This window comes from Mytilus californianus, unplaced genomic scaffold (genome assembly GCF_021869535.1).
Source record: "Mytilus californianus isolate M0D057914Y unplaced genomic scaffold, xbMytCali1.0.p SCAF_7, whole genome shotgun sequence".
NCBI classification, from domain to species: domain Eukaryota; kingdom Metazoa; phylum Mollusca; class Bivalvia; order Mytilida; family Mytilidae; genus Mytilus; species Mytilus californianus.
In genome coordinates this window covers 20066030-20079675 of record NW_026262723.1, presented here as the reverse complement: position 1 = coordinate 20079675, position 13646 = coordinate 20066030, and the positions used below count along the sequence as shown (strand labels likewise).

General features: G+C 32.8%; 1 protein-coding gene and 1 long non-coding RNA gene across 2 annotated transcripts in view; both read left to right on the top strand.

The window, feature by feature from the left end:
• Nucleotides 1–13646, top strand: part of LOC127709932 (uncharacterized) — a 100019-nt gene that overhangs the window by 28263 nt on the left and 58110 nt on the right. Inside the window, exon 2 of the mRNA XM_052215638.1 lies at nt 12460–12667. Within this exon, the coding sequence (XP_052071598.1) occupies nt 12460–12667 (208 nt within the window). The remainder of the gene's footprint in view (nt 1–12459; nt 12668–13646) is intronic.
• On the top strand, nt 782–4142 carry LOC127709939 (uncharacterized). The gene is made up of 2 exons (XR_007985857.1): nt 782–1168; nt 3401–4142. It is a non-coding gene; the product is annotated as an uncharacterized LOC127709939 (long non-coding RNA).

Below are 13646 nucleotides of genomic sequence, written 5' to 3'. Positions count from 1 at the left end.
TACACAGAGGCGTCAAAAGGCGTCATTATGGAGTAAAGGGGGGTGGCGTCAAAAGGCGTCATTATGGAGGAAAGGGTTAAATGTATAACTGACAAAAAATTTCAAATTGATAACTGGTCTATTAGATGTCAGTTAATATTTCATTAAAGTAAGCATATTTTCAGCATTTTAATGAAAAATCCTATGCAAATCAAGTATGTAAAAAAAATATTTCCATGGAGGAAAGGGTTAAACCTTTTTAAAGTGCCTCTTGTATGCCATGTCTTTAAATTTGACAAAAATTATTCAAATTTGATTAAGATAAATTTTTACTGTAACTTTGGAACACATTTCCTTTTTTAAAGGTTATCAAGGATTGTTATGAAAGTTCTATTATCATGATTACATTAAATTCTTGTTTTAACAAAACAAAGGTGTCATTTTTAAAATTTTATAACTTTTTCAAATCAGCTTGGATTTTCATCAAACTTTTCAGCTATCTTTATTATATATTTATCTTACAAAATACCAGGTTGTTTTGTGTTTTGGTGTATTGCTGTCAAATTTAAGGACTTAGTGAATAGGTAAAAAAGGCTAAAATTTTCAGTTTTGACAAAATTCAGATAGATACCTATAATTTAAATATTTAAATTTGACAGCAATAAACCAAATTACCAAATAACCTGTTTTTTTGTAAGATAAAAATATAATGAAGATAGCTGTAGATTTGGATGAAAATTCAAGTTGCTTTGAAATAGTTATAAAATAATTCAAAGTTAACTATCTGAATTTAGTCCAATCTAATTAAAATATAGATCTCGGATTTCGTTATACTACGTTATACTACATACGAAGATCTAACAAGTACCCTACAAGGTTTCACTTTTGTGACCTTATATAACGTAATATTTGACCCCAGAAAGTATTTATATCGACTAATCAGAATGCTCCTTATAAACGCGACCTAGGAACATGTTGAAGATGGCGACGTAGAAATGGAAAAACAACATAGAAAATGCATTAACTGAAATTTTGCCTTAGTACAAAGTGAAAGAATTGAAATTTGAGAAGAGACAAATTTTGGAAATCAAAGATTGCATGGTCAGGCTTCCAACATGCTTCAAACGGGCTATGGAAAGAGTTTACATACCAGATATCTGCTACCCGATAATCAAGTCTGCATTCAAAGGTAAATTCTCGAAAATAGAGTATTAAAGGTTGACATTTTTCTATCATTGGGCAACTTCTCGAGTGTTTATTAAAAAAAATCTGTGTGGAGGATTCACAGTGTACTTTAAAAAAACATGACAATATCCCAGAAAATACATTGCAAGTCTTCATTCTCCTAATTCTCCTACCAAAAAATTATAATTTACAAAGTCAATGAAGATATGGGATCAGATAAATCTAAATTCATTGGTAATAGTATATAAATCATAATGTCATCTTATTAATGATATTCTACTGTGTACTTGCAAAGATATACATGTATACTTATGCAGAAGAAGTTTTAATATCAGCATACTTTTTTTACTTCTGTCACACACTGATACATGTTGATATCATGTGGTGCTCCAGATAATTGTTAGGGGAAATTTTCTGCCAAGAAAGAAATTAATTGTTCACTATTCTTGGACTCGGCTACAGTGGGTCAGAATGGCAATTAGTGTTTCAGTGTTCATTAAATATTAGTTTAATGCTTTGTGAGAAAAATAACTTCATCCTGTTTATGTACATATAAAAAAGAAGATGTGGTATTATTGCCAATGAGACAACTCTCCACAAGAGACCAAATGACACAGAAATTAACAACTATAGGTCACCGTACAGCCTTCAACAATGAGCAAAGCCCATATCACACAGTCAGCTATAAAAGGCCCCGAAATGACAATGTAAAACAATCAAACGAGAAAAACTAACGGCCTAATTTATGTAAAAAAAAACGAACAAATAACAAGTATGTAACACATAAACAAACGACAACCACTGAATTACAGGCTCCTGACTTGGGACAGGCACATACATACAGAATGTGGCAGGGTTAAACATGTTAGCGGGATCCCAACCCTCCCCTAACCTGGGACAGTGGTGTAACAGTACAATATAAGAACGAACTATAAAAATCAGTTGAAAGAGGCAAAAAGTGTTACTTTAACCGTTCCAGAACAAATGGTATAATTGCTGAATTTTTCGTTTCAATCTCTAACTTTAGTTTGCCTCAACCAAATGTTATGAAACTTATACACAATACTTATTACCAAAAAAACTCAGATCAAGCACAAATTTGGGAAGCATCACTTTTACCGTTCTTCAGTTATGTCGTTTTATAACTTTATATGATCTGCAAGAGTGGGCATCATCTGTGTCCTATGGACACATTCCCCATTTATTGTAGTCTTTTATACTCAAATATTTAGCTTTAACTACATGATTGAGTAACTTTGCAGAGGCGGATTTAGAGGGGGAGCTCAGGGGGCTCAGGCCCCCTTTTTTGGAAAAATTTGGTTGTTTATTTAGGGAATCACTGAAGCATGGCTGTACAGGCCCCCATTATGAAGAAAATTTCTGGGTCCGCCACTGCTTTGTTTTCATTTGTAACATTACTAGTATAAATAAGTTTGAAGACTTGATTAAGTAATTATGCTCTTGACTGATAGAATACTCTATCTTTAAATTCAACATGTCTAATACATATACTTGATCAATATATAGAACAAGACAGACGAGGCTATCTCTATCATAGTACATACATGTATGTTAAATTGTTCAGAAAAAAACCAACCATCAAACAAAATCAATAGGTATCTTATAAGATTAATGTCTGGAAATGATGATGCTAAACAAAAAGTAAAAAATGTGAAATGAAATGAAATGAAATACAAGTTTAAAGATTTGTGTACAGATTCTGATAATAAATACATGTACGTACAAATTTGATTAGGGAATCCACACCTCAAGGACTAATCCCAAAAAGGATTACTCAAGGGCCAGTGTTTTTATTTCCCCAAAAAATGTTCAAAGATAAGAAGATGTGGATCCTAGAAATGGATTCACAGTGTCAATTTATAAATTTACTTTTAGATAACCTACATGTATATCTGTAAGTAACATTTATTTAATAAAACATTCAGTCATTAACCAGAGGAACATATCAATTAAAATGTGTTTGAATAAACACTAGTATTAAGTAACAGGGTATATGTACATGTAGGTAGGGAAAACCTAAACAAACATGCATGTACATTTTTTCTTCATCTTTTAGTCTGGAAAAGCTAGTAATAATTATTAAAGAAAAAAATTAAATGAGTTCCTCTGAAACGGATGTTAAATAATCTTAAATAAGCTTTATAATGGAGTCAGCATTGTTTTGAAATCAGAATATTCCATAAATATATTTAAATTGATATTTCACATGTTTCAGGAGCAGACATTCTTCCCTGGTCTATATAGCTTCATTGAAAGGAATCAGACACAGAAAGTTTGGGGAAATGAAATTGAGAGTCACTGTGAATAATTCACACACATGCTAGACATAAAGAAATGGCCAGGCACAGGCTCAGCTATAGAATCTGTATCAACTGGAAGCAACAGCATTTTCATCAGAAAACTAAAAAGGATGTGAAAAACATGAAACATGCATTTGGAAATGTTCAGCCGCCAAACAAATAGATATGCCAGGAAATGCAAATTGTTTGCTAATATAAATGTCAATGATGTCTGTACAAAAGCAAAGATATAAAAGCCTTTTTCATTTATACATGTAACAGTCATATACAATACAGATTTAAGACCATCAGACAATCTTTAAATCTTTGGAAGCCACAGTACCTAGTCCAAGACATTCCATATTTTCAACTCGTTATGAAGACATATTTGACCAATCTGGTTTCCATTTATAGAAGTTTAAAAATAAGTTTTACATGTACATGACATGATGATGATCACCAGCAATGAAGGTGATATAGGATATAATATTCAAAGTAGAGAAGTATAAAGTGAATTTGAACCTCCCACCATAATAGCATTCTGCACATTTTGGATCACATATGGATCAAGCTGTTGTACTTGTGAACTAAAAGATTGTTGCTTGGTTGTTGTCAGGTACATTGTACATGTTGACAGTGCTATACGTCTATTAAATAAAATGCAGTTCAGAACAGTTATATTTTAGTAATAGATAGATTTCTTCTGTCTTTATTTGAACGGATAAACCAGATAATTAAAAAAAAAAATTCTGACAACTATGTCTGTTCTGGAACTGAAGACTACCTTCACTTTTTGTATCTTCCTTGTTCATTTTCCTCCAGATAAATTACTGACTATCACCATGAGGCTTATAACATGTATAAGTAGGCTTAATTCCTCAAAGGTCTCCAGTTATGTCCTGTCTGTGACAAAAGTTTCAGAATACAAGACATGCAAGACATGAAATGCTAATCGGACAACAACATTTACTATTTATATGAAGTTTTATATTTCAGAGGGTAGAAATCATGGATTTGTCATACTTAAAATCATAATCATGATAATGTATAAGGAATCCTTATGTTTAGAAGTTTCTGTCAAGACATATGTTCATTGTCCTTATTCCATTTTCATTGTTCAGTGCTCCTTAAAAAACTACATGTGTAGGGATTTTATCGAGTGAATTTGTGGCATATTATAAGTAATACGATATTTGGTATACATGTATGGGATCAAAGGTTTACATGTGTTGTCAGACGGGGTTCAACTTGTCTCTCAATTTTTTGTCGAGCCCCGGGTTCTCATTAAGGCGAGTCCTGGACTCATCATAATCAGTCTGGACTCATCATTTTCAAAACTTGCGAGTCCCAAGATGCATGAAAATTGTTAAATGTTGTATCAACTGAGCACATACATGTATATCACCATTTTATCACAAAAGTTAAAAAATAATCTAAATTTTGTGTAATTAGGGATAGTGATGCGGCGGCGTTAACTCACTTCTTAAAAGCTTAATATTGCAGAAGGTAGAAGATCTGGATGCTTCATACTTTGTATATAGATGCCTTATGATATGAAGTTTCCGTCTGTCATATGTCTATTGTCATTGACCTCATTTTCATGGTTCAGTGACTACTTGAAAAAAAAGTTCAGAATTTTTGTAATGTTAATTTCTCTCTTATTATGAGTAATTGGATAACTATATTTGGTACATGTATGTGCGTACCTTGCAAGGTCCTAATGCCTGTCAGACAGTTTTCATTTGACCTCGACCTTGTTTCATGGATCAGTGAATAAGGTTAAGTTTTCATGGTCAAGTCCATATCTCAGATACTATCAGCAATAGGTCTAATATATTTGGCGTACATGTATGTAATGATTGTAAGGTGTACATGTCCAGCTGGCAGGTGTCATCTGACCTTGACCTCATTTTCATGGTTCAGTGGTACTAGTTTAGTTTTTGTGTTTTGGTCTGTTTTTCTAATACTGTATGCAGTAGGTCAACTATATTTGGTGTATGGAAATATTTTACAATGTACATATCAGTCTGGCAATCAGTCTGGCAGGTATTATTTGACCTTGACCTAATTTTCACGGGTTCATTGCTCAATGTTAAGCTTTTGTGTTTTGGTCTGTTTCTCTTAAACTTTAAGCAATATGTCAACTATATTTGGTGTAAGGAATGATTGTAAGGTGTATGCATGTATGTATGTCTGGTAGGTATCATCTGACCTTGACTTCATTTTCATGGTTCATTGGTCCATATGGAATTTCCATGGTTTGGTCTGTTTGTTTTATACTACAAGCAATAGGTCATCTATATTCTGTGTATGGAATGATTGTATTAAAGGTGTACATGTATTTCCCCCTTGGTTTATCTGACCTTGACCTCATTTTCTTGGATCATAAATGTTAATGTGATACTTGTAGTAAAACTTTATAAGTAGGACTATCAACATAAAATCAATGGTCAGTATAGTAGGCGAGACATTTCAGCGTGTGCACTCTTGTTTCAACTTATAAGTCTACAGATATCTAAATAAAAAATTAAGGTATATACATTAGGTAAAAATAAAATCAAACAAAAGACGGTGTTCATGTGACCCCAACCTCATTTTACCCATCAGTGATTAAGGTTATTTTTTTGTGCAAATTAATATATATTGTGGTTAATTCCATTTCTCAGATTCTACACAATGTATATAAAGCAGAAGGTCAAAGTTTACATATGAACAAGAAGAGATACTATACATGAAACGTTTATATATATGTTAATGATGATGGATAGCTGCTTACAGTCCAGTGGCAAATTAATATGCATATTCAGGACAAGAATATGTTTATGTGATGTGAATAATAACCCTGCTTTGTTATAGACCGACAGCAACTAAAATAGCAAAAAATAACTAAATGACATCTAGAATGAAACCTACATGTATATATAAGGCTTCAATAGAAGGAAAGGCAATTGTCTATGCAATATGTCAAGCTCTACTCTTTAATGTGTCTATAAAAGAAGTGAATTAATTCAGCAGAAATATCTTGTTCATTGTGTCTGTGATAATCATTCATGTACATGTACATCACATCACTGCATGTACAAAAATGTACCACATCTATTTTATATAGATCTGTCATATGCATTTAATACACAATTCTGAAAATAAAAAAAATAAAAACTATAGGCCATGCAACATGTACTACAAGTATACAACAGGGTTTATACTTGGTACAGGCACATGAAATGTGATTGAATTTAATGAAATAGTTTTTGTGTCACCTGAGACCATTGTTGCAAAATGTGACACTTAGGGATTACAATCAGCATAATTGTGCAGCAGCATAAACTGTTTGAATAAAGTTTGATATTTCAGAAGATAGATGACCTGGATGTTTTATACCTTGTACACAGATACATTTTTGTGTACCTTATATGTGTAGTCACTAAGTTTCTGTCCAACACGTGCACATGTCCATTGTCCTTGACCTAATTTTTATGGTTCAGTGACTGCTTGATTAAAAATTATGCTTTTTTTTCTCATTTGAAATTTTCACTTTACAAATGTATTATCTCAGATTCTATAAGCAATAGGTCAACTATATTTGGTGTATAGAATAATTGTTAGATGTACATGTGCATTTTGGATTAGCAGTTTTTATCAAACCTTGACCTCTTTTTCATGGTTCATTCTTTAGTTGTTGTGGTTAAGTCTATTTCTCAAACTAGCAATAAGGCCTCTACATTTGGTGTATGGAATGATTTTAAGGTGAACATGTCCAACACAGGCATTTTTTTCTGACCTTGACCTTTTTCATGATTTATTATTTGTGATTTTGGTCTATTTTGCAGACACTTTGAAGCAATAGGGCCACTATATTCTGTGTATGACTTCTGCAGCCCTTCTATGTCAAGTATATATTGATCTTAAAAAATGACAGGTTATTGATAATTTAGTTTATTGCTTTAATTTCAAATTTAAAAATTTGATTAAAAGGTAAAAAAAGCTAGAATTTTCATTTTGGACTAAGGGAGCTACCATTTGATTTTTATGGGGGGGGGGTTTTTTAGTTGTAATATCTGTCCTGCCTTTTTATTTTTCACTCTATTTGGTCCTGCCTTTTTTTTAAGTTTATCCTGATTTTTTTTTTACCTAAATTGTCATCCTGAGGCCATAAAAAAGAATATGTTTGTTTGCCCTAACCCTATCTACCCATATAATAGCTGCCTACTCAAAATCTTTTATTGTCCTGATGTGAAAAAGTTTTTTTTTTAATCAGATAGGCATGAAGACTAAAAATCATCGGACGCTTCAATTACTCTTTAGAGAAAAAAAAGAAAATGCCTACCTACCTACCCACTGTCTCTACCTTTGGGTAGGGTTTGGTCAAACCAAAATATTTTTAAGTGTGGCTTGACTTTTTTTTTGCAAGTGTCTCATCCTGCCTTTTTTTTACTCAAAACTCCTGTCCTGCCTATTTTTTTCAAATTTCATCCTAGCCCCCCCCCTAAAAATCAAATGGTAGCTCCCTATATAACTTTTTTTCAAATTAACTTGGATTTTAATAAAACTCTATCAATCATATATTGATCTTACAAAATGCAAGGTTATTTGGAAGGCAGGTTTATTGGTAACTGTAAATGTAAGGATTTATTTAAAAGGTAAAAAAGCAAGAATTTTCAGTTCGAGCTAAATTCGCAGCTATCTTAATCTTTTTTGATATTACAAAATGCCTGGTTATTAGTCCCCTACCGTCAAAGTCGAAGGGGACTTTAGGTTTGCACTCCGTCCGTCTGTCTGTCTGTCCATCCGTCAGTCTGGCAAATCAGTTTTCCACACTTTTTTTCTTCGTGCTTGAAGATATTGATTTGGTTTTTGGTGTATTGTTTTATCATGACAAGTTACAGATCAAGTTCGAATTTTATTTATCAATTATTATGTCAATGATAGACTAGGATTGGTTTTTTGTATATATGTATCTGCTACAGCATGGGAATTGTATAGGAAATACACATGTATTTAAATATATAGCCTACTACCTAAGATTTTTTTCTTACTAGATACAAAATAAAAGAGCCCACCCACCCTGACAGTTCACAAAAATTCGTACAGTAAGGCACCTCTCTAGTAGACTCGACCAACTGAGCTAAAAAAAACTTCACCAGAGCAGCTAATAGAGGACAGTTTTTTTTTCTTGTATGCAAGCCGAGGGGGGTGCTTGTGGCGCTAAACATATATATGTATGGTTTATCAATGCTTAGACTTTTTACATGTCCCATTCAAACTATGCATAGTTTGCACCCCCTTATCAAAATCCTTGATCCACGTCTGGCAGAGGGAAGCAGTCAGGGGCGGATCCAGCCATTTATAAAAGGGGGAGGGGTTCCTAACCCAGGATAAAGAGGGGGGGTTCCAACTATATGTCCCCATTCAAATGCATTGATCGTCAAAAAAGGGGGGTTCCAACCCCCGGAAGCCCCCCCCCCCGGGATCCGCCACTGGCAGTGCTATAGTGTACAGTTTAACAGTGTTTACTGTACTCTTTAATTTCCACGATTACGAACCGACCTCAAGTCATAAAGCATATGAGGCACATCTGAAAACATTGACAAACGTCACATATTTCAAATATTCATGGCTATAGTTACAATATGACGCCGAAAGAGATTTAAAAACTATTTCCAAACGATTAACAATCGAAGCGATAAATTTTCAGTCCCATTTTTTTTATTTTTGGATACCCTCGGGACCTTTCAATGAACCTCATTCAAGTAAATATGTTCCGCGTGCGCTGTTCAGATTGGATAACTAGAATTCTGATTGGTTGAAAAAGTCACATGCAAAATCCTTCAGAAGTGAAACCTTATACGGGTAGTTGTTAGATCTTCGTATGTAGTATAACGTAGTATAACGAAATCCGAGATCTATATTTTAATTAGATTGAATTTAGTCTGAACTGCAAATTCTAGCTTTTTTGAACTAGATTAATTTAATCCTTAAATTTGACACCAATACACCAAACTACATAACAACCTGGGATTCAGTAAGATAAATATATAACTTAAAAAGCTGTATAGTTTGATGAAAATCCAAGTTGATTTGAAAAAGTTATAAAAAAATTAAAGTGTACTATCTGAATTGAGTCCAAACTGCAAATTCTAGATTTTTTTTACCTAGATTAATTTATTCCTTAAATTTGACAGCAATACCCCAAACTACATAACGACCTGGGATTCAGTAAGATCAGTATATAACTGAGATAGCTGTATAGTTTGATGAAAATCCAAGTTGATTTGAAAAAGTTATAAAAAACATTAGGTGTACTATCTGAATTTAGTACAAAATGCAAATTCTATCATATCTTTTTTTACCTAGATTAATTTAATCCTTAAATTTGACAGCAATACACCAAACTACATAACGACCTGGGATTCAGTAAGATCAGTATATAAAACTGAGATAGCTGTATAGTTTGATGAAAATCCAAGTTGATTTGAAAAGGTTATAAAAATATTAAAGATGACTCTGAATTTCATCAACATTTTTTTACCTATTAATTTAATTCTTTAATTTCACAGCAATGAACCAAACTACCAAAAAAACTGGAATTTTGATAGATCTATATTTAATTTAGTTAGATGGGCTGATTTACACCATATGTTACTTGTTTGTACCTCAATTAATCTTGTTTATTTTGTTGTAATTAGATTTTTATAGACTATTTTCTACATTCATACATATGCCATAAAAATATTGCTGTCCTATCAGTGCTGAAAACTAAAAAAGTAGAAGTCCTATAAAAAATTAAGTTAAAAAAAATGTGTTTCCTACTGCGTTTTGCACCGGTCCCAACCCCCCAATAAATATTGACCGGTCCCTAGAGGAGGGGTGACTCAGGGGTGCTTATCTCCCAATTTCAACTTTTTTTTGTAATTTTCCCACTTCCTTTTCCCTTTCTGTTCCCACATCCCCACTTTTTTAATCCCTACACCCACATTCCCACATTTTTTTTACCGAAACGATCGCGTGTTTTTTTGCTTTTGTGACACTGTTAATGGTTGTTAAGATCTTTTATTAAACTCTGTTTGAACTAAATTCCGAAGGAAAGACATTTTATAACATTGTAATTTTTCACAGCAGACACATCGATGTCAGCATGTGTAATGATAATTTTTGATATCTGAATCGTATAAAGATTAAAGTACACACACTTGATTAAACTCTAAGTCTAAGTGATCCTAAGTGTGTTTTGACATGCTAGGAATGGGAAAATGTTAGTCCAGTCGATGTAAGGCGTCAAACAAAAAATATAATAGCCTTTTCAAGACTTCATAATTATTTGGACTAGGAAAATGTGTGCAACACAAGGCCTTTGTATCATCAACTGAAACAAAGGTAAGAAAATTCACAATTTGGGTATAGTTGTCCGGCTGGGGTTTAAATACCCCCCCCCCCCCCCCCCTTTCCAAAAAAAAAACAAATCATTTAATTCATTATTGCTTATGTTTTTGCATAAATCCCTAACCATAAATCACGTCACAGTATTACAAAGTTTTATCATGCATACTGCACAAGTTCGTATACCTCCTTTCAGCATTTTATTTAAAAAATAATAGTTTTACTTTATAATGTTGCCATATGAAATCTTCTTGGTAGTACAGATCCATATAAGTGAATAAAGACTAAAATTGAAGAGACTTACAGTAAAATGTATGCAGACATTCTTTGATGCGTTATAATTTTGTTCATTATTTTATATTTATAAAAAAATGTTCAACCCATCTTTAATCTTTCAAATTAGCAAGGGACGACCATTTGATATTCCGGTTTGGGGAAAGGGGCAGGTGGATATTTTCCGGATCTTCAACCATGTGTAAAACCAGTTCTGCCAATTTTGCATATGTGGCCCACACTGGCCTGGGGAATACAACACTTTAATTATGCACCTGACTATCCATAGCATAAAAATCTTCTTTACATACTCATAGTCATGCCCTGAATGCATCATCGCCAATTCTTTGAAAATATGACTTTAAAAAGTAACTGCATATTTGCTGAATATTTATTTAATTTCGAAAACATTCATCGCTGATTGGTTTCATCAATAATTATCTTAGGGCTCGTGTTCTGAATAAGGTGATCTAGAATCTATAATTCAAGACCATCGTGTATTAATTATTTGTGTATTATTTTTGAAAGTGAATTTCAAACCAGAAAAAAACTGTTTATTGAAAAACTATTAATTGAAGGATATAAAATGAAATTGGTAAAACAAATTATATCAAAAACGAAATCAAGAGGTCCAAAAAAGTCATATGCATTTCTGCTCGTTTTTCCATAAAATTGACTCAATTAAAAAGATCGAGGGGCATATCTTTGTTGAAAAACATTACAATAATTTCTGGACCTATGGGCGGTACGGATGTGAAAATACGGACTGTCAAACAGAAAAATGGCCTATAAAACATGCTGAAAACAATCTAGATGTTCATATAAACCCACTTGGAAGGCTATATATTATTCTTCAACTTTATTATTCAAGTTCATATCCGATTCTATCATTTAACTATTCATTCAAATACTTTATAATTTTTTAGTAACCCCATTTAGGATTTTCCTCTTTTAATTTGCAAATGGGACAGTACCTTTGCAAAGTCCCTCCAAAACAACATGATGTTTATTGTTATTAAATTGTGATGTTATAGTTTACGCTTTTTCCCAGAAATAACGCAATTTCAAAATCTTTCATAGATTTGGAGAAAACAAAAAAACTACCATAGATTTGGAGAAAACAAAAAAACTGCCATAGATTTGGAGAAAACAAAAATAAACTGCCATAGATTTGGAGAGAAAAAAAACTGCCATAGATTTATGATAAGTATGGCGTTTAAGACGTCACATTTGCCATAGATTTGGAATACACCATAGATCCTACATTTATAAATTTGGCTTTAGTAAGCAATTTTATGTCTATTTCCGGTTAGACTATACTTATTTAGCATTGCTTTTATTGTAGGGCACGCAAGTCTTCCTCCTGGAACTCAAACGTGTAGATTCAATTTTGAGAGACCTTTCGGATGTCACATTCGACCTTTGCCATCAAGTTACATATACATTCAGAGGACTGAACTCAGTGATCCTGTGAATGGTACACAATCACCATTTGATATTATTAATGCATATTCAAGTTTTGTTGTGGATGAGATATTACCAGATATGTGCAGGTACATGTATGCAATTCGCCGGTTCAAAAATCTAAATGACTAATTGTAACTTCATTACTCGTTCCCCGGAATGAAAATAACGTCAAAAATAGTAGAATTTCAGAACACAATTGCATGGTCAACATCTTTGATAATATAAACAAATTTTGAGAGACAAAACTGTGAGTAAGGATAACAACATAGAGTGGGGCGCACATATTCGCCGGGGACACAATTTCGCCGTTTTAAGATTTTGACTTTTGAGGTGTAAAAACTTCAAAGGATGGCGGAAATGGAAGAAATATGCCGGTAAATTATATTTTTAATAACAAATATGATTATTTTTTAAACTTAGACAAAATGTCGGCACTTACCGCAAGGGACCGAAAAACGGACAACGATTTTCGGCCAATTTCCTGAATGAAAAACACGATTTTAAAGAAGTATTTCTTAACAATTCTTTGACTGATTGCTCTAAATTTCAGTTCTTTTACACCTTTGAAATGTCTGCTATTTATCTATAATGAAATTGATTTGATAAATATTGTTTAAAGCTGCAGTTATTAGGTTTTAAATAGATGTGTAAAACGGCGAATATGTGTCCCCCTTTGACAAAACACCAGGAAATTTCAAATAGCCTTTAATCTAACTTTTCAGATGATTTTTTTTCAATGAAACACGTTTTCAAGCTAAGAATAATTTGCTTTTGATGTTATCTTCATATAGAAATATCAGTATACTTCAAAAACATAAAGACCTGAACATAAACTGCAGAAAATTTGGCAAATTATGGCGAAAATGAGCACCCCACTCTATATGTGTTATATAGGATACATAAGGTGTCTATTTACATTTCACATCCCTATCAACCCTAAACCTATACAGTCCCAAGAGATCTTATGGTCACAACATTATATGCATCGGTCACAGCATTTTATATTACGGATTACAAATGTGTCGAGTTTTATGATTGGATAACAACACAGAGATGTCAGTATAT